General features: G+C 42.2%; 2 protein-coding genes across 5 annotated transcripts in view; one reads left to right on the forward strand and one right to left on the reverse strand.

The window, feature by feature from the left end:
- NRDC (nardilysin convertase) overlaps positions 1-10023 on the forward strand; it is a 30474-nt gene extending 20451 nt beyond the window's left edge. Inside the window, exons 19-31 of the mRNA XM_054072369.1 lie at positions 389-440; positions 1534-1684; positions 2816-2943; positions 3304-3466; positions 4878-4909; positions 5194-5332; positions 5794-5841; positions 6208-6260; positions 6851-6934; positions 8067-8157; positions 8411-8527; positions 8773-8862; positions 9111-10023. Coding sequence (XP_053928344.1) covers positions 389-440; positions 1534-1684; positions 2816-2943; positions 3304-3466; positions 4878-4909; positions 5194-5332; positions 5794-5841; positions 6208-6260; positions 6851-6934; positions 8067-8157; positions 8411-8527; positions 8773-8862; positions 9111-9308 — 1346 coding nt within the window. The 3' untranslated portion in view covers positions 9309-10023. The remainder of the gene's footprint in view (positions 1-388; positions 441-1533; positions 1685-2815; positions 2944-3303; positions 3467-4877; positions 4910-5193; positions 5333-5793; positions 5842-6207; positions 6261-6850; positions 6935-8066; positions 8158-8410; positions 8528-8772; positions 8863-9110) is intronic.
- A 133-nt stretch (positions 10024-10156) lies between these two features.
- OSBPL9 (oxysterol binding protein like 9) overlaps positions 10157-19827 on the reverse strand; it is a 64875-nt gene continuing 55204 nt past the window's right edge. For all 4 annotated transcript variants that reach the window (XM_054072373.1, XM_054072372.1, XM_054072371.1 and 1 more), the window contains 13 exons: positions 18654-18813; positions 17872-17984; positions 17484-17602; positions 16027-16112; positions 15607-15781; positions 13994-14078; positions 13622-13732; positions 13194-13257; positions 12947-13087; positions 11939-12017; positions 11526-11617; positions 10970-11105; positions 10157-10870 (listed from right to left, as the gene is read on the reverse strand). In XM_054072373.1, coding sequence (XP_053928348.1) covers positions 10796-10870; positions 10970-11105; positions 11526-11617; positions 11939-12017; positions 12947-13087; positions 13194-13257; positions 13622-13732; positions 13994-14078; positions 15607-15781; positions 16027-16112; positions 17484-17602; positions 17872-17984; positions 18654-18813 — 1436 coding nt within the window. In that variant the 3' untranslated portion in view covers positions 10157-10795. The remainder of the gene's footprint in view (positions 10871-10969; positions 11106-11525; positions 11618-11938; positions 12018-12946; positions 13088-13193; positions 13258-13621; positions 13733-13993; positions 14079-15606; positions 15782-16026; positions 16113-17483; positions 17603-17871; positions 17985-18653; positions 18814-19827) is intronic.

The following is a 19827-nucleotide window of genomic DNA, read 5'->3' on the forward strand; positions in this document are numbered from 1 at the left end:
AAAGAGAAAAATGTAGCCTGGATCTGAGACAAACGTGGAAGATGTATTGCTGTTTTCAAGCAGACTGTCACAAGTTTTAGTGTCTGTTAAGCAGATGTTTTGTGGAGTTCTGTTTTTATTTACATTGATCACATTGTGTCAGTTAGTTTTCTGCAAAGCACAGCTTTGTGTTTCCTGTTATTTGGTATTTTTAAAAGAAGTTTTTGTAGTGAAAAAGAGAAGGCACTTGATGGTGACTTAATATAAGCAAAAGTACGTTCTTATAGCTGAATGACTGTTTCGTTAGACTCCAGTTGTGACTACAGAATAATCCAGTGGAAATATATTTGACTTTAGAAAGCTGTTGCTTTTTATGCAATTGTTCATTTAAGTTTCTCTTTCCACCCAGGTTATGTTCGTTTCCATCTGATCTCTCCATTGATACAGCAATCTGCAGTGAAGTAAGGATTATATTGTTTGTACTTCTCTTGCAGAGTGACTGAGTTCCCATCTCTACTGAAAAATGATGAATAGAGATTAATTTTAAACTGGAATAGAATAAGACTTCTTTCTAATGTTCTTAGAGTTTCATCGTCGTTTTATCTGTAGTTCAGCAAAAGTGGTTCTGCAGCAGGCCTTTACGGTAGCAAACAGATGCATAGGAGTTTCACAGTGTGTTGTTGCTCTGTGCATATTTTGGAAAAATGAATTTAACAGCAGTGGTGCACATACCAGGAGAGAGTGCTTAGAGAAGGAGCTGGTCCTGAAAAAAGCAGTCATAGCCATGCCCTGAGCCAGCAACTTGGGAGCCGGTGAGAGCAGGTGAAGAGGCTGCCGGCAGCGTTTAGAAACCAGCTGTCATTAGACAGCTCTGCATGTTGTACTTCTGCCAGTCTTAGGCTGGCATTGCCATTTGTAACAAATTTCATAGAGTTTTTATCATAACCAAGCTAAGACCTGTACAAGTAATGTTTCAGGGCTTTGTAAATCTGTTTTCATCAGGGCTTCATTAGTTTGAACTTTGAATTGGAATCCAGGCAATAACAAAAATCTGAGAGCACGGACTGCAATGTCCACATTGTGTAGCCTGGCTTGCTATAGCTTCTTATTGATTTTTTTTTGCTTGGTAGATAAATAAACATCTCATTACTCAACTCCTAAGCACAACTGAGTCTGTCCGTCCCCGTTGCTTGGGGGGACAGGCAAAATGTAATGATCTCATTTTCCATGGTGATTCAATGGTTTTGAGCTTTGGCATGGTACAATGTGCATTACTACCTTGAAAGAATCTTAAAATCTTATTCATTGCAAAGAATAATTGAATGTTAAAATAATTGTTAAGTAGTGTCATGTGCTTTCTAAACAAAAGGAAACTTGCATTCTATATTTCCAGGTTTGTTGAAAATTTCTTTTAAAATGTCATTTTACTCAAGTATTCATCTCTATTGGAGAACTTTTGTGTGCACCATCAAACTCATTGGGCTTGATTTTATCTTTCTTTTATTACTTCCATTTTTTTCTTTCTTTTAACCCTCTGCCCTCTTCTCCATCCAGCATAGTTTTGTTTGATACATTTGTAAACATCCTTGCCCACAATCTTGGTGAACCAGCTTATGAAGCAGACGTCGCTCAGTTGGAATATAAGCTAGTAGCTGGAGAGCACGGCTTAGTCATTCGAGTGAAAGGATTCAATCATAAACTACCTGTAAGTAGTGCTGATCTTCTAAATACTTCTATGCACGCTGCTTTTCAGTGCATGTGCTGTCTGTCCTAGCAGCTGGAGCCAAGGTGGCTGGAGCTTTGCATGTTTAGATGGGATATCTTAAATTGGAGAATTTGTATCTCTGTTCAGATATAGGATAATGCAGCAAATGCTTTTTCATGTGCTTACGTATATAAAGACATAGTTTTATTCACTTAAATAAGCTCAAATTACTGACCTTAGGCTGACTTAAGAGATATCTTCCTTTAATTAATAGCTGTAACTCCATTAAGACTTCAACAGTTTTTCCTTTAAAAAGAACTATGAGTCTCCCATGTTCCTTTGGTTTGTTGGAGCCTCTCCAGCCATAAGCCAAGGCTATTTGCACACCACCTGGAGACGCACATCTGAGAATAGGCTTTGTTTACAGTTTGACTTTGGAGATACAGCATCTGAAAATGCTCATTCTGGCTGCAGTGCCCTGTGTTGTGTTGCTGAGAGCTTACATTTTAAGGATTGAGGGATCCCTGTTTCCATTCTCTGAATGCTGGCTGTGTAAGGCATGGCAAGCACAAACACAGAGGACGGAGTGATTGAACAGGAGAGAGAACTCTCAGGCTTCCTCAGACTTCCATTGCAGAAGCTTGACTGGAGCTTTAACAAGACTGTCAATTGCCCGTCAGGCTTATTAATGTGAGGTTTAAAAGAAAAAGCCGGAGGTACAAATAGCATGGTCTGAATAATCTTTTTCTGTGTTGCTCTGTTGTGATGTCATTGTGGTGGTCAGCTGTAAAAGGAAAAACTGGAACATCTAATACAGAAATGTTGGAGTTACAGGCTAGGATTGTTTCAGTAGAATGTGGAAATTCCATTGATTTGGGATATTAAGCGGATTTCGCTCTCTTTCTAAAAATGCAGTCCTTTTGAAACTGTCGTTTGGTATAGAATTGTCTAGTGAAGAACATCTAAGAGAATTGCAGAATGTGCTTTAGTAACCCTGCATCTTTCTTATGTTGACCAAACAATTATTATTTTTTTATTATTATTATGAATTAAGTTTAAGTAAGTTCTTTAAAAAAAAACAAACCAAAACACAATACAACCCCTCCTGACTTCAAACTGTTCTCTCTACAGCTTCTATTTCAGCTCATCATTGATTACTTGTCTGACTTCAGCTTTACGCCAGCAGTTTTTGAAATGATAACAGAACAGCTGAAGAAAACATACTTCAACATCCTCATCAAACCCGAGACTCTGTCCAAGTGAGTTCTAGGGGAGGGCAAGAAGTGGCTGCAGAGGCAGTGTTGTGGTTGAGCTGAAGGGCTCAGGAATCGCTGCTCTGAACTCATGGAGGCTTGTTCCAGGCTTGGGTGTGACTTAGAGAGCTCACGCAGCTCTGCAGCTGTCAGGTCACGTATGTGGGTCAGACTGGACATCTAAGTCATGGCTGTTTTGAAGTGACCTGTAGCCACAGCAGGTGTGGAGGGAGGCAGGATGAACCCACAGCAGTGCTTCTGGGGACCCTCTTCCTGTCTCCAGTATGATCCTGAGTCAGAAATGGGATTTCTTAAATTAAACAGCTCTTGATGGCCTGTGGTTTTGTTTTCCTTCTTGCATTGCAGGGATGTGCGTCTCCTGATTTTAGAACATGGCAGGTGGTCCATGATAGATAAATACCAGACGCTGATGAACGGCCTTTCCATTGAGTCTCTTTCATCCTTTGTTAAGGCTTTCAAATCACAGCTCTTTGTAGAGGGTCTCGTACAAGGAAACTTCACGAGCAGAGTAAGTACCACTTTATCAGCTGCCATGAGCTCCAACTGGTTCTTAAAATGTGCTTTAACAGAGTCACCACAACTCTAGCCCTCACCTGCCAGCTGACTGCCTCTTCTGTACTGACAGTCTTGAGGTTCACTGGGAGAGGGCAGCTTCACCTCTGACAGCTCAGGAGTGCTTGTCTGGATAAGCACTGGGGAGTCTGTAGCTGTCAGTTCAAATGGAAGTTTCCAGGGATTTGGATTTAAACTGCAGAGAGGGGGAAAAATGTGGTAGAAATGTGCCTGTAACCCATTCCCCTGCTGCCATGTTTTTTTTATATTGTTTCGTGTATTGATGTGTTTGAGACTGAGAAATTTCCACAGTGGTGCCACAGGAGGAGGCTTCTCTCAAAATACATTTATCCTGGAAATGTGCTTGCCAGCATGGTTTGATCAAACCTCAGTGAGGCCCACGCACCTTTAGTCTTGTCAAGCACCTGCAGTATTCATTGAAGACTTCCACCCTGGCACACCGTCACACATAGTTTGGTCAGGGTTTCTAAAATGGGGTTGTAATGGGGCTTCACTTCATGTGTCCAGTGTCGTTGAGTGCCTGGGTGTGGATGGGAGAGAAACCTTCTGCAATTATGGTTTGCAACAAGAAGTTTGTCTTTCCTGGTGGTGTTGGTCCTCAAACTTTGTAAAGCTGCCTAAAGAAAACTTGCTAGTGTCATTTGGGATGTCAGATTCTTCTCATGTCAGCTGTGGAGCTCCTAAGGTAGCTCTCCTAAGCTGTGGAACAGGAGGAGGTCTGAGAACGTGATCATGGTTTGCTAAGAATCTTCATTCAGAATGCATTTGTTGCTGCAGCTTCTGTGTGAACTAAGCTCCTTTCACAGCGTGGCATGTGCAGCCTTGTAACTCCTATGTCACTTTTAGTTTCTCTTACTTCTTCCTCCTTCTTCCACTTAAGCCCAAGGTCTCCTTCCGAGAGCTCCAGCTTCAGAGAATCAAGAGAATTAAGGTTGGAAAAGACCTCTAAGGTCACCCAGGCCAACTGCTAGCCCAACACTGCTGTGCCTACTGAACCACTTTCTGAAGTGCCACATCTACATGTTGAGGGGCCTTATCTCCTCCTTGCTGTGGATGCCCTTTGCTGTTGTGATGGTTGATGCTGTTTCTCTGGCTTCTGCATTCTCCTTCTGGAGAAGTTACAGTGTGAGAAGCTGCCTGGAGACTGTTCTGCTCGGCAGCGTGGTGCAGAGGCATTTGGAAGGACTTGGGAGAAGGCGAGGGGGCCCAAACATAGGAGGTGCAACAGAGCTCGGCTGTTCTTTGCTTAGAGGGTCACTTTCTTAAAGTGCTGCACTGGGGGGTATGGTGGGGAATTGAGGAATAGTTCTCTTGTAGCCAAGCTTAGTTTATGCTTTCTCTCCTAGGAAGCAAAGGATTTTCTGAATTACGTTGTTCAGTGAGTATCTCTTGACTCTTGTACTGCTTATTATGTGGAACTATAATCAAGATTCTTTTCTGGAGGAAGGAGTCGAGGTGGGAGGGATGCAGAAATTCCCTTCTCCCCTCCTGGATCCAGCACTGCTGGTGTTTGTGGGAGGTGACAGTTCATCATTGCACTTTGAGCGCATATTGTTCCAGTTTGGGAAGAGGAAAATAATGTCAAACCAAGTGTGTAAATGTCTGGGTGTTTGGCTGAGATGTGAGCGGTATTTGACACTTGGCTGTCTGTGCTGCCTTCAGAAAGCTCCAGTTTGTTCCCCTGGTCCATCCGTGCCCTGTTCAGTTCCGAGTGGTGGATTTGCCAAATGCGCATCTGCTTTGTAAAGTGAAAACTCTCAACAAAGGTGATGCCAACTCTGAAGTGACCGTGTATTACCAGGTAACATGCTAGCTTGATGTGTCCTGGCCTGTTCCCTCTGGTAGCTCCTGATGCTATCTGTGCTTCTCTCAGTCCCGAGAGCAGCTCTGGCCGGGGATGTTACAGAGTGCACTGAAATCTCGTGTGAGCCCTCACCCTGGGCCCGAGGGGCCAAACCTGGGAATCCTTGAAACTGGCATCTTCCCCTCCCAACTTGTGCTGGTCGCTGGGTCTGTTCCTTGGTGATTTCCTGGTGTCCTCTCCACTGATCTCCTGATCCTGGGCTGAGCCTTTCCCCTTTCTCCTGAAGGCCATGTTGAGGCCCTTATGGAAAACAAAAACTTCCCTTTCCATCCGTCCCTGCTGTGAACTGTACTTCAGTGCTGCAGTGCAGGCTGAGGTGTGTGCACAACTGTCATCTTGGTCTGAAGAATAGCGTTTAACTCCATGAAATCACCCTAAATTCTTCATCCTCTTTCCAGTCAGGTGCCAGGAACCTAAGGGAATACACCCTTATGGAGCTGCTTGTGGTAAGTCAGCATTTGAGTCTCCTAACTTATCGAAGTGCCTTCTGCGAAAACAGTGCTTGGAGCCAAAATAAGGCCATGGGGTGACTGGTACGAAGGGGACCAGTTATCTCTGTTGCTCAGTCTTTGTTAACTTGTGGGTGTCAGGACAGGATTCCCCAGGCGCTGTGGTGAGGGACAGTACGGAAGACTGTTCTCTTAGCTCGTGACCCAGAAAACTGAGGCCTCTCTTAATTCAGTGGGTGTAGTTGAAAGGCAGCTCTTCTGCCGTTCCTGCATGCTGTGTCTGAGCACGTTCCTGCATGGAGCCCGATGGGACCCTGCAGAGCAGCATCTCTTCTGCTCTAACGCCTTTCTGCTCTGTTTCAGATGCACATGGAAGAGCCTTGCTTTGACTTCCTGAGAACCAAGCAGACCCTCGGGTGAGTGCATGGTGGAGGATGGCTCCTGTGCTCCTGTTTTGCTGTTCTCCAGTATTTTCACTCTCCTACCTAGTGGCTAATTCCTCAGTTATTGTAATGGAAATGGCAGCACCTTGCAACCAAGAACAGCTATTGATACAAGCTGCAGCCAAGTTGCTTTTAAGAATTGCTTCTATTACCGGTGTGCTAACTTGGAATTATTCAGCATGAAGTTGTTCCTCCCAGCAGCTCCCCGTTCCCAGGGCTGTTTTCGCAGTGGCTCTGTGGTGTCTGGCACCTCCCTCACAGGCGCCCTTTTGCCTCGGGAAACCGGAGCAGGTTTTCACAGCTACAGGTCTGTCACTGTTGGAATTAGTTTGCAGAAACACAAACACTCTGCCGAGCTTAAAAGGATTTCCTAAAAATGAGAAAACACTGAAGTGCAGCAATGCAGGAAATAAAGGAAATAAGACTATTTACGATTTATATCTGAGATTTTTCTGAGTACCATCACTATTTTAACTCGTAGCCTGTCCTGGAAATGAAAACTTAATTGTGCTTGTGGAATGACTGCTGTTTCCACCCCCCCCCTTTTTTTTTTTTTCCCTAAGCTACCACGTGTACCCTACCTGCAGGAACACTTCTGGGATTCTTGGCTTCTCAGTCACAGTGGCAACTCAGGCAACGAAATACAAGTAAGCGCTCTGTGGTTAACGTTCATGGAATCATTAAGGTTGGAAAAGACCTCTAAGATCATTGAGTCCTACTGTCAGCCCAAAACCACTATTCCTATTAAACTGTGTCCTGAAGTTTGTCACCTCCCAGCTGCGGGAGTCACCCTTGAGCTGCCAGCACCTGTTTCTGGTGACGTGGGCACACCGTGTCCCAGTGTCCTCCCAGCAGAGGCTCTGCCAGCCTGGGACTCGAGGAATCAGCTGGCTGCTCCTCCTTGTCCCTGGCTGTGTAATGGAGCTCTGGCAATGGCAGCTGTTGCTGCTGTTGTCTGAATAAGGAGGAGCAGCACAGGAAATTCATGGCAAATGGTTTTAGAAAAGTCATGCTTAACAGTGGAGCCAGTGGGCCGTGCATGGATTCAGGCACTGAACAGCTGAGCCCCCACGGATACAGGGAAGTATCAAACTCGCTGTGACCATGTTTACGTGGCGTATTTTGTGGAAGAGGGTATTTACACAGCCTCCAGCTGAAGAATTACTACCCAGAGTTTCACTTAATCTCCTACTTGTTCTGTTAGATCAGCTCACAGCTGCCTTCTGTTTGCTTTGGCTTCAGCTTTTCCCTGCACCTGCTCCCATGTAGGAGCTCACACCTGTTTCAGGCTATGGAGGGGTTTACCCTCCCAGGGAGTTCTGTGAAAACCTGAGGAAATGGCCAAAGGGGCATCCTGACCTCAGCTTGTGATGCTGCTCACAGTTGCAAAACAGTGACTGAAAAACAACAGCTAAATAAAGCAATAGCCTTAAGCTTCTTAGAACTGCGACAGTCCTGGCTTGAACAGGGAAAAGTAATCCAAAGACTAAGTAAAATATCCCACTTGCCCTTTTAAGAGAGATTCTGCCAGGAGAGCTAAATCTGTTGCCAAGTAAATCCGGTGAAGGAGGCTGTTTGGGTTCTGTTTCAGCAGATGGAACAATGTTGTGGTGTGGTTCAAACCCAAAGGGGTGCTTAACAATGTGCAACTTCTGAACAGTTAACAGCAAACCTGTCCCAAACCTCTTCCCCAGTCACTTGAGCGCTGTTCTGCCCCTTCCCCCCTCTGTACTGGTTTTCCCTTTTTCCTGCCTGATTTGGTATTTAATTCTGTTTTAGTTCTGAATTGGTCGACAAGAAAATAGAGGAGTTTCTTTCTTGCTTTGAAGAGAAAATCAAGCTTTTAACTGAAGATGCTTTCAACACCCAGGTAATACTTGATCTTGAACCGATCCTCCCTGAACTGCTAAACAACGCCTGAACTGGAGGAGCCGGTTCCCCCTCTCTGCTGCACCCCCTAGTTTTGCTGTCATGTCCTCCAGTCCCTCCTGCAGGCATTCTCTAAGCATTCCCTCCCCATTTAGAGTGACATTTGAAAGCTCTAATGTGGGTTTTCTTTCAGCTTCAGCAACTGTGATGGTAAATTAAGGTAGTTTTAAACCCTCCATTTTCTTCAAATGTAGGTTACAGCTTTGATAAAACTTAAGGAATGTGAAGACTCCCATCTTGGAGAAGAAGTAGACAGGAACTGGAATGAAGTTGTGACACAGCATTATCTCTTTGACAGGCTCGCCCGGGAGGTTGGTACTCTCTCTTCTTGTGGGGAAGCGATGCCAAATGGAATGCTCGTGCGTTACTTTTTTGCAGCAGTTTTAAATGCAAAACAGATGTAGTGGGATATATGCTACAAGTAACAGATTCTAAACCTCCATCATGTGTGAAAAAGGTTCTCTATTTCATGGGTTGCAGTTGGTAGAGAAACCGTTTTTGTTATTGAATCACTTGACTCACCATGGTGGTACTTTAACCTCGCTCTGGCTTTCAGATTGAAGCGCTGAAGTCCATTACAAAATCGGACCTGGTCACCTGGTTCCAAGCACACAGAAGCAACATGAGGAAAGTGCTCAGCGTACATGTGAGTGTTTGTCAGCTTCTGTAAGGCCAAACCTCGAGAGCCTCTGCACACGCTGCAAGGCTGGGGAGCAGAGCTGCAGCCGCACTGCTCAGGGGGTGGGGGTTCCCACTGCTGCTCCTCTTCTCTGCATTTCTAATTATTATTGTTGCTTGAATTGCATGTACATTGTCAGGGCAGGTGAACACCAAAGGACATCTAAATGGTAAAAGCTTAGAGCCACAGTTCTTTTTTTGCTAACTTTTTTCCAGGTGGTTGGATATGGAAAACACGAAGGGGACTCAGAGCTTACAGCTGGCTCACAAGTACAGAACTCTTCATCTGGTGAAATACCTCATCTTATTTTCTTGCCCCACTCATCTTTGATGACTGATGTTGTTTCCATCAAGGACATCAAAGTGTACACATCAACTCTGAATGTTCTCCCTTACCATAAAATATTAAAATAAAGCCGACCTCATGCCCCGCAGTGCCGTGTGATACAGGTGCTTTCTGCAACACGAACATTATAAACCTATTTTTATCATTACAGACCTATTTTTTAGGGCCATAGTGCTAGCTGGGATGGAGATGTCCATATGGGTACTGAGGAAGCTTTCAGCCAGCCTTTTTCATTCATCTCCCAAGTTCATTAAGCCTCGGCCCAGCCCTTGCTTGTAGCTGGGTGAAGGGAGTGGTTCCCCCAAGGAAGATGCCCCGTTCTCATCGCTGGCTGCCTGAAGGCCTGCGCTGCGCCTTTTTCTTCAGACCATCTCGTCCATCGTTGGGGCAGTGCTGCAGCTCTTGCTTAGCAGCAGTCACAGCTGCTCCGAGGAAGCATTCTGCACTTCTCCCACAGGAGTTGTCGTGGGTGGAGGGGGAGGAAAACCTGCGGCTTCACTCTCATCCTGGTTTTAGTTTTTCTGTATGTGCAACACCAACAAAATTGAGATGAAATCAAATAAAAGCCAGATTGAACCGTGGAAAGGAAAATAGTCGGACTGCTCCATCTAGCTGCTTACTCAGCCATTATTTAACTTCAAGCAAAAGCACAGAAATGCAAAGATGGCCCTGGTGCTGGCACACTAGTTGAGGCAAGGCTGGATGTAGAGTCCAGAAAAATTCTACTGCAGGTGCTGCAAATTCTGCTCCTTTTGCAGTTCGTGAACTACTTCAAGAAGCAGATTTAGCTGCAAGGATGCTAGTGGAAAAAAAAGATACTTGTAATACTTTTCACATAAAATAATGGATCAGGACTCAGCTGAAAGAACAGTCTGCTGCAAAGGTTTATTATGAAATAAATAAAAAGTCCATAGGAGAAGTTTGAAAAATCTATTTTATGAAGCTTTAAGATGCATCGAGTAGAATTACCCATGGTTACATTTTAATCTCAAAATAACAAAGTTATTTTGGGCAAGACACTGAAATGCCAAAAGAGTTGATTATCATACAGGTGGAAGATAACATTTACGTAGCGGTTTCTAACAAATTGTCCCACTGAAGGAATCCTTCTATTTACACATTGCAATCATTAGCTAGATTTAAATGACGTCTTGCGTTTTGTTTCTTGCTTTTTAAATACGTAGGACCCAGGAATATTAGCAACTGATACCAATGCCACGGCCTTCCCAGTGGTTACACAAAGTGTGTCTGCCCCCGGCCCAGGCTCTCCGTGCTTTAGAAGCACCAGTGACGGCTCCCACAGCCCACGGCCGCAGCCCAGGTGCGCTGCTGGCACAGCAGGCCCAGTAAGTTACTGCACAGCCAAGACGTTTCTGCTTTCATTTAATTGCTTATCTGCATCAGTAAGTCCAGTATCCCTGAGATAGGAACCACTGTAGCTGGAGGGGGCGGGTTCTCCCACCGGTACGCACACGTGATCGCTGCTGACGACCTCGGTATCGGATGTAAACTTCGCTAAGCCAAGGCTTGAACGTCGTCTGGTTCTACAACGCCCTTAATGTTTACTGGCAGCAAGGCGTTTCAGCAGCGGCTCATCGTAAACCCAGCATTCTCCATCTTCATGGAATAACTAGAAAAAAGGGAATAATCAGATGTAAGCTTTTTATGACTCAGCTGGAAAGGAACAAATGCAATGGGTTAGAGGGCATTTACACTGAATAAAGCTCACCCTTGTTTCCCATGAGGTCTCGTTCTCTTTTCTGGCTCTGGCTTCAGCTCTTTGTCTTTCTTCAAGCGCGTGCTTTGCAGCTGTGGCTGCATCGATGTCTCTAATTTTTAAGTTGTAGGTTACGTCTTTCCATAAGCTTAAAAAAGAATTTGAATGGAGACCGCTTTATAGAAGCAAAGTGCTACAACGTTGTAGAAGCATATTTATGGCTATCAGTCATCAATATTTGTTCGAATTAAGGCAGGTTTTGCTTATTGAAAGGGCAGAAAACCCCCATATAGGTTAAACCACAAGCACAATGTCTGTTGACAGCAGTGAGGAGGCTGTAGGGAAGCTCTCTGGACCTCCCTCGTACGTTTGGTTCTCAGGAGGATGTGACCAAGTCTTTTCACAATTAAAGCTCAAACCTGTTTGTACCTCGGTTCTGTCCTACAGCAAAGGCTAATGAGGAGCACAGTTCATCCACACAGTGAACAGGTTAAGGACTGTTTTGCAAATGGGGGTCTAACTCAAAAAAAGAAAAGTGCTAATTTTCCCATTTAACTGAAGTTCTTACCAGCGAGACTCAAAGTCGTCTTGGTCCTCCAGTTTTCTTACCTTCTTCTTAATTGTAGGCATTTTCTTGGTATCTATAAAGACAGCATTCTCCTACAGAGGCAGATTTAAAACCAAAGCAAAACAGTTCTTTATGTAGACTGAAAATGTCTGTGCCCCCCACCCTCTACAGACTGCCTACAAGGAAATACATGACAAATGTCATCCTTTAGATTCTGTTCTTGCTATACAAGCCAAGTTACCTTGAAGGTAAATTAACAAAGTAAATTCAGGACTTTTATCCTAAAGTCAGCATTTTTGTGATCTCTGGGCAGTTCCCAACTACTAATGTTTACTTAAAAAACAAAACCAAAGTAACTTTTTAAGCACAATCTTCCATTTCTCATGAAAAGGAAAAGAAAAAAGCTGCTTTACCCCTGTTGTGTACTTTGCGTACATGACACCATTCCATTCTCCTTCAATTGAGCAGAAGGGTTTCTTGTCATTAGGAGAACTAAATGGAAAGAAACCGTCATTTTTCAGTTGTATTACAGTAACTGAAAGACCCTAAAGCATCAAAACATCACCCGGGTTGCTGTACAGCCTGATTTATCCCAGCCCTTAAACGGCCCATCACCAAACAGAAAAGATGAGGGTTCTGTTCACAATTTTGTGTGAATTAGCTCAACTGGACAAACCTGAAAAGGAAGCACTGGATATGACATCTCTTGCCCTAGGGCTGTATCTGCATTTAGAGTTTAGGAAGCCATTTACAGGCTTTCAAAGCAGATTTACAGTGATAAGTTGAAGCCTAAAAAGATTTCACAAACTCATAGCTTCTTCCCCAGACTACTGGGAGACACAAACACTGGCTCACGATCGATGTCTATCAATGTGTGTGAAGAAGTTATTTAAAACCATGTTAATGATCTCATTTTGTCAGTATCCGCTCATTGACATGACAGCAGATCTGCAAAGATGATGAGACTCTCCACTTAATTCTCTGCTCTGCGCTCATACACAGAATCCAACCAAAATGGACCACACCGTTGGTGTAACGGTTGGTGTCAGTTAAACTCTGACGCAAAACTCTGCAGCAGAACTTTAACGTCATGCTACGAACAGCAATCTCACAAGGTCCGCTTCAGTATCTTGGTTTTTAGGAGAGATAATGATGAAGACATTTAGGATAATCCAGAAGTAAAACTGAAATTCCCTTTGTTCAACAGCTGAGAAGGTGTTCCAGCAGGACAAGGTAGGACACAGGCTGATGCAGGTTTCCTCTCACAAATCCTGGCTATAGATGGCATCTCGTGACAGGTAATCATGAGCTAAGTTATTGGGTGTCACTGTTTCACTGTTTTACACTGCTGACTGTCTTCAACAAACACTGTCAGCATTGAAGCAGAAAAGAAGTGAGATTAACTGAAGAAATCTGCTTACAAAATTTCAGCTGTAATTCTGTGCTTCTTTCCTCCATAAAATGGTTTTGTGTGGAAGACGATGGAAGCATTATAACCTGTCTTTGAGCAATTAATACTACATTCTCCACCGAGTTCTATCCATGGCACAGTGAGAATAGACCTGCAATTACAAATATATGTATATATTTATAACCTTTTAACTGATGGATATCATGAAATAATACAGGGCATTAAGAATGAAAATACCAAACAGAGCATCTACTTGCCTTCCGTAACCATTAGGGAAGGTCAAGATATAGTGTTCATCATAATCGAGGCATGTGACACACCCTATCAAAGAAAAATAAAAATAGATTTTAAAAGCCTCCAGCAAAACCTCTGCAAAACTTTTCATAATGATCTCCTGAAACAATTCACTACAAACAGGTACCATAAAATGGAAAGTTGAAGAGTTTTATTTAGGCACAGAGAACACTGAGCTTCTAAACAGGGCAGAGAGACTCATGTTTATGTGAAAAACTGGGCCCCAAATGATTTCCGCACACAAAGTGGAATCGCTGACTCCTGGATGCATAAGCTCAAATAACAATCAAACATTCCTTATGTTTAATGGGATGACTTTAGATCATTCCTGCAAACAATCTTGTTGCAGAATGTACCTTTATCTTCTAGTGTTGAATTGACGCACACATACCTTGCCCGATGTTATGAACCCCAATAGACATTCCTAAGAATTTTGACTTGGTCCATATGTGAGCATTGAACTGTATCCGCTTGTTAAAACACTCCGCGTAAAATGCTGAAACTGAAGAAAAAGGTATTAGAAAAAGCAGCACAAGAAATCTATGCTATTGTTTCCAGATCCATGTATCAAGAAATACCTCAAAGTGCCTTACGCTTATGTGGCAAGAGAGCTGGAAATTTGTTTCTCACAAAGAGTTCCTAAAGAAAACTTTCAGCTTTAAATTTTGGAGCGAAAATTTAAATCTGAGATTTAAACCGGGAGCCGACTCTACTGTTGCTCCTACCCAGGTACCATCCCTATCAGTAAAGTTAGTCAACTTACTTGGCGGATGATGAGAGACCTGCTCTGCCACGAACGTTACACAGCTCTTACTGACCCACGGAACTGGTCCTTCTGAAACTGGCTCCTGCAACAGAAGACAGCAAAGAGGGTTCTCATCACCAGCAATGTTTACAGAACAGCAGAAAGGGACTGGATGCTTCCAACTGGAGTTGCTTCCATGTTTAAACACTTCCAAAAATGTACTGCAGTGATTTTAACATGTTGTCAGCTTGCTAATTTGTTGGGCATAACTCCTTACTCCTGAAACAATAATGCTTTCTAAAGAACATGCAGATTCTATGCTTTTGTTGTCATGTACGAACATATTTGGGGAGATGCCCCAAAATACAAGTTAAACTGCAAGAGTCATGTATAAACCCAGTTATGAAGTAATATATAAATCCACTTAATTTCTTATTAACTAATTTCTTAGTTAATAAGAAATGGGTGGCAGATATAGTTTTCCTTTTTGCTTTTGAGAAAGCCTGATATGGATATTAATAATGATCAGATCATGTGTCTCACAAAACCATAAACCAATGTTCATTTCCTTTGGCAAAGCATGAAAAGTGTAATTCATCCTTAGAAGCAATGGAAACACAAATACAATATCATCTTTATGCAGCCAGCAGACAGACCTCCAAACATTTGCCTCAGAAAGAAGAGAAAGATTTGAGCAAACTAATTGGGAAGAAGGGAGAAGCAAATTAAATTGGGATAAAGGCAGGGTACATATCTAACCAATCCCATGTTTAGCTACAATACACTGAGGCTACGTGAAGTATCTCACAACATCACTTCCCACATCATCATTTGCAACTTCTCAAGTTGAGAAGCCTAAATAAGTTGTTGGGAAAAAAAAAGGAAAGAGAAAGAAAAACAACAAACAAAAAACCTCCATATCACAGGCTGCACAGGAAGTGCTGGAGCTTTTCTCTAGAACCTGTGGGGTGCTCCGCTGACTATGGCTGACATGCATAAGTCTGATTAATCTCAGTTTCACTGTGACTTGGGCACATAAGAGAAAAGCTCCTACACCAGTAGATGATTTCAGGTTATGAGTGGCACTGCTGTTACTGTGTCCTTCACTTCACCGGACGTACTCCAACAGAGCACAAAAGGAAGAGCAGTGACCAGACACAGACATACAACTAAAATATTATCCAAGCTCAGATTCCAAATTTGAGACATCTACAAAATACTGGGAAAGGGCAATTGAATATACCAGCAAAAATGCAATGCTTTCTAAGTTGTGAGTGAGGGAAAGAAACCCCACAGTTAAAAATACAACGGTTTAGAGAAATGATTAGAAAAAAAAAATCAGAAATTTGGAAAGAAATTAATTCATACACAGTGCTATGAAACGGTTAAGGAAAGAGAGAACATTTTCAACATTTCAAACAGTTCTTAAAAAGCTATGTTTGTTACGCAAGATGTTTTAAACCTCTGTTCAAAGAGAAAGATGAAGGGGGGAAGGAATCAGCTAAGCAATTGCCATAGTCAATTTTGCTACTTAACCAGAGCACAAGCCATTTCAGTCAGTAAATTAATAAAGCTTTGGGAATCACCCATGTGCATTCTAGGCACCAAAAAACATACCACAAGAAACTAACCATATCGTCGTCACCTTCAGTGCCTGGTAACACCCAGTGACATCGGAAGATCTCGCCCAAAATGGGATTGTAAGGCTTTTTTGCAACTGACCCTTTTCTTCCTGCATGAAAAGCTGAGAGGTACCATTTAACCACTTGAACCATTCGTTCCTTTGGATCCTTCTGGTCACTAATGCTACATGGGCCAAAAGAGAGAAAAAAAGGACAGGCAAAATGAAATACAAGCAGGTACCTCAAATACAGGAAAGTTTTTTTGGATGTTTCATTGTTTTACAATTAGAAGTTTGACTACTTTGACTATTTTTCAAGTTTAGATCAAACCTCAAGCAATATTCTTCAAAACTACCTTACTTCTGGCAGCACACAAGGACCACAAACAATATCAGAACAAGTTAACGCTCTACTTTAAAAATCAAATACCTGACAAATAAGTCTGGATGTGCAAAAAAGTCAGCATACATTTCCAACAGTGATCTTCTTTCCAGGATAAACGTTGGAAGAACCACCTGGGTGAAGAAAACCAACTCTTACAGACCAACATACTTTTAACATCCTGCACAAAAGCGTTCCACACACTAACTGTAAATAGCAGACAAAGCACCCAAGACTTTGTGTACCTGTAAGGTGATTGTGTTCTCAAACTTACCAATGAGTTGTGACATAAGCAAGTCAGTTGACATCTACAAACCCAAGGATTTAAGGTGAACTGCCACTTGTCTTATGTATATTCTATTCCCACTTAGAGCATATCTAACTACATGGCTGAGCTTATAAAAAGCTGTTCTTAATTACAGTAACTGATTATTTCATTTCATCTATAGGTACACTGTCAATTTTCAGTTATACTCAAAGTCTTATGCCACAGTTACTATCTTCTTATATGCCTCTTTACCAAGATGAAGGTTAATCTCTTCCCTGACTTTTTTTTTTTGCATTTACAGGTTGGGAGTGGTACAGACCACTGCTGAAAACAGCATGGATTGCTGTAGTTGACTTTGAAGTGATGCACACAAGACACTCATGATGCTTCTTGGCAGCTTAACTTGAGATCAGTCATTTTCAGCTGTTGCAGGAGTTCCCAAAACAGACAAATTTTGGATCAATTCCTATTCAGAACTGTTGAAAACCTTCTGTAGTTTACTTATGAGCTGCAGGCTATTTCCCCAGAAAGGTTTAAAGTTTATCTTTTATCATTCATTGTGAGTTCCAGACTGGACAGTTAAAGTCATCCACTTAAGGAAACTAATGATAGGACTGATCTCTCCTACTCTTTTTCAAGTGAGAATTACTTGCTTAAATTTAACCAAGCTGCTTAAAAATATCAACGCCTTCAGAATGCCGTACGTTCAGCCTTAAGGCAGACATCAACATGAATCACGTTCATGAAAAATTCAACCCTCTACTTGCCAGACCTACATGTAGCATTTTAAAATACACAAGCAGCTTACTCAACAAGATCCCAATTAGGTAAAGCATCTCACTATATTCTTAATTTCCCCTTTAATTGTATTTATGTCTTATTGAATGTCACCATAAGCTGTAGTCTTGTAGGAAGCTAAAGAGAAGAGAAACATTACTACTGCATACAGCATTCCGCTTGTCCCAGCTTTGCAGGTACTCCAAGAATCAAGTTCAAAGAGAACAAACAGCTACCTTCCATAGCAATCTATTTTCCTCAACAGATTTTAACAGTTGGATATATTTATTGTGCATTCATTTTTTCCCTCCAAATAACTCCAATTAAAAAAATACCACACTGAAGAGATGTCAGCTTAACTAGCTCTTAGAACAACTAAATTATTACTTCAACATCTATATGATTTATATAGATCTTAGAGTTTACTCTCCCTCCCTTCCCCGTGAACAATCAAATTTACCTTTGTAAGATCCATTCCTAATCTAACTTGTGACAACAGATGCATAATAACACTCTTATGTTCTTCCACGGATTCTCCTTCTCCATCATCATCTCGATCATCAGGAGGATCGAAGAGATCTAGAAAGATCAAATTGCTTCTGTTTTTCTCTAAACCTTCAAAGACAGACTATTTCATTAGCATATATGTATTATCTGTCAAAAAGGTCTTATTTACAAAACTAAGGTTTTTATGTTCTATAATTCAACAATGTCCCACTGGTAAAGAAACAGTAGACAAACCATTTTCCACAAATACCTTGTCTCATATATATATATTTCACACATATATTTAACACACAGATTAACAATCAAGACCTCCTTACTGAATGTTAATGCAATCCACTTACCAGCATCATTTGTCCCATTAGACATGGAAGAATTGAGGGACTCTGTGGTATCTGGACGTTTCAGACTACTTCCTGTGCTGCACCGAGTCAGGACTGCAGCAGACTCTGAAGACCTAAAGAAGAGTAATAAATTCTCACAGTTCACAATGAACCAACTCATACCAAATTATTATAATTTGATATACACAGAAAAAGAGTTTACTGGTAGACGTTAATATATGTGCTGCATGCTAATTCACAGAAAACTTAAAATTGACTGTAGCTGACCAAACGGGAAAGCCAGCAGTCTAAGATAATAATGCCTGAGGGCATAAACCAGCTGGCTAAATCCTCTTTGACATGTGAAGCATCTCTCAAAATTAACTTTCTGATTCATAAAAAAGGAGATTAAATAGAGCTTTTGGGGAAAGGCATTCAACTTCAAAAAATGTCTTTTAATAAATGTGACGGGGAATTGGCTGTTTACCAAAGGCTGCAACAAACACACCACGGTCTGAGATTATACCACTGAGCTGGTGGCTTCTCAAGTTCAGTTTGAGTTTTGTAACACACATGCCTGATGGAATGGGAAGGAGCAGAGGAGGAAACTGCATCCCCACAGATGACTGTGCTGGGGGAAGGAGTTCTGCTGCACAGCGTGGCTTTTTTGCTGCCCTTGCCTTTTTTCTTTTTTTTAAGCTAATGTGGCTTATTTAGCTTAACTAACTTCTACATGCAGACGAGCCATGCTTTTGTAGATAAGAACTGTATTCAGCACGCGCTGCATACTTTCAGCTACTTACTCCATGCATCGCTTTGGGGAAGAAGTGCTCTGATAGAATTCATCAGCATCATAGAACTCATCCTCACTGCTTGAGTATGAAAAATCTGGGACTGTATTTGGAGACAGGTTGACATGGCTTGGAGATGTGAGACTGCTGCTAGGTGCTGACTGCCCACTTCCTATGGAGTATTAAATTACAGATTTAATAAAAACAAATGAGTTTAAAAATCCATCCGTTCTAAACTGACGAATAAGATTGTTCAAAATCAATGAAGACCAACGCGAATTCAGAAGGTATACCTTATAATGTAGCAAGTGATCATTAGTCAGGCTCACATTCAGTTTCATTTAGGAGATAATAAAAGCAAGGTCACATGGTAAAGCAAGAACACAAAACAGTAAAGTATAACAATATGTCTTCTCCAAAGCTGTCAAAGGCAAAACAATATTGAAGAGTTGTATTGATCCATACAAACACTGATGATGGAAGGGACCCCTGGCAGTCATCTGGTCCAACTCGCCGCTTGAGGCCCAAACAAATTTGAAGTTATACCTTCAAAGACTGTTCAAGATCACATCTAGGCAGGTTTTAAATATCTCACAAGATGAAGATTCCATAATCTTTCTGGGGAAAACCTACTTCAAAGCCGGATCAGCCTCACTATAAAACCAAAACATCTTTTAATATCTACTTGGAATTTCCCTTCTTACAACTTATGTTGATTGGCTCATCCTTCTGCTGTGTATCTCCAAGAAGAGCCCAGTTCCATCTTCTTTATAACGTCCCAACAGCTGGCAAAAGGCAGTAGTCACATCCCTCTTCAGCTTGATCTTCCTAAGGCTCAGCAAACTTAGTTCTGTCAGCCTCCCTGAGCTCAGCAGTCTCTGTCTTTATAGTGTGGAACCCAAAACTATACATAGTATTCAAGATGCGGTCTCACCAATCCCGAGCAGATCTCTTCTCTTAATACAGATTACATATCACTTCTCTTAATCTGCTCTTTACACTCTCACTAATACAGCCTGGCTTGCAGCAAAGCCTTCATCACCAGAAGGCATGCTGCCGACTCGTGTTCCTCTTGTTGCTCACCAGGACCCTTCTCTTCACATTCGCCTTTATCAAACTTCCTGAGGTTCCTGTCAGTCCACTTCCCCAGCTGGACACAGCCTCGCTCCATGGAAGCATGGTCTTA

Source organism: Cuculus canorus, chromosome 8, assembly GCF_017976375.1.
Source record: "Cuculus canorus isolate bCucCan1 chromosome 8, bCucCan1.pri, whole genome shotgun sequence".
Lineage (NCBI taxonomy): Eukaryota > Metazoa > Chordata > Aves > Cuculiformes > Cuculidae > Cuculus > Cuculus canorus.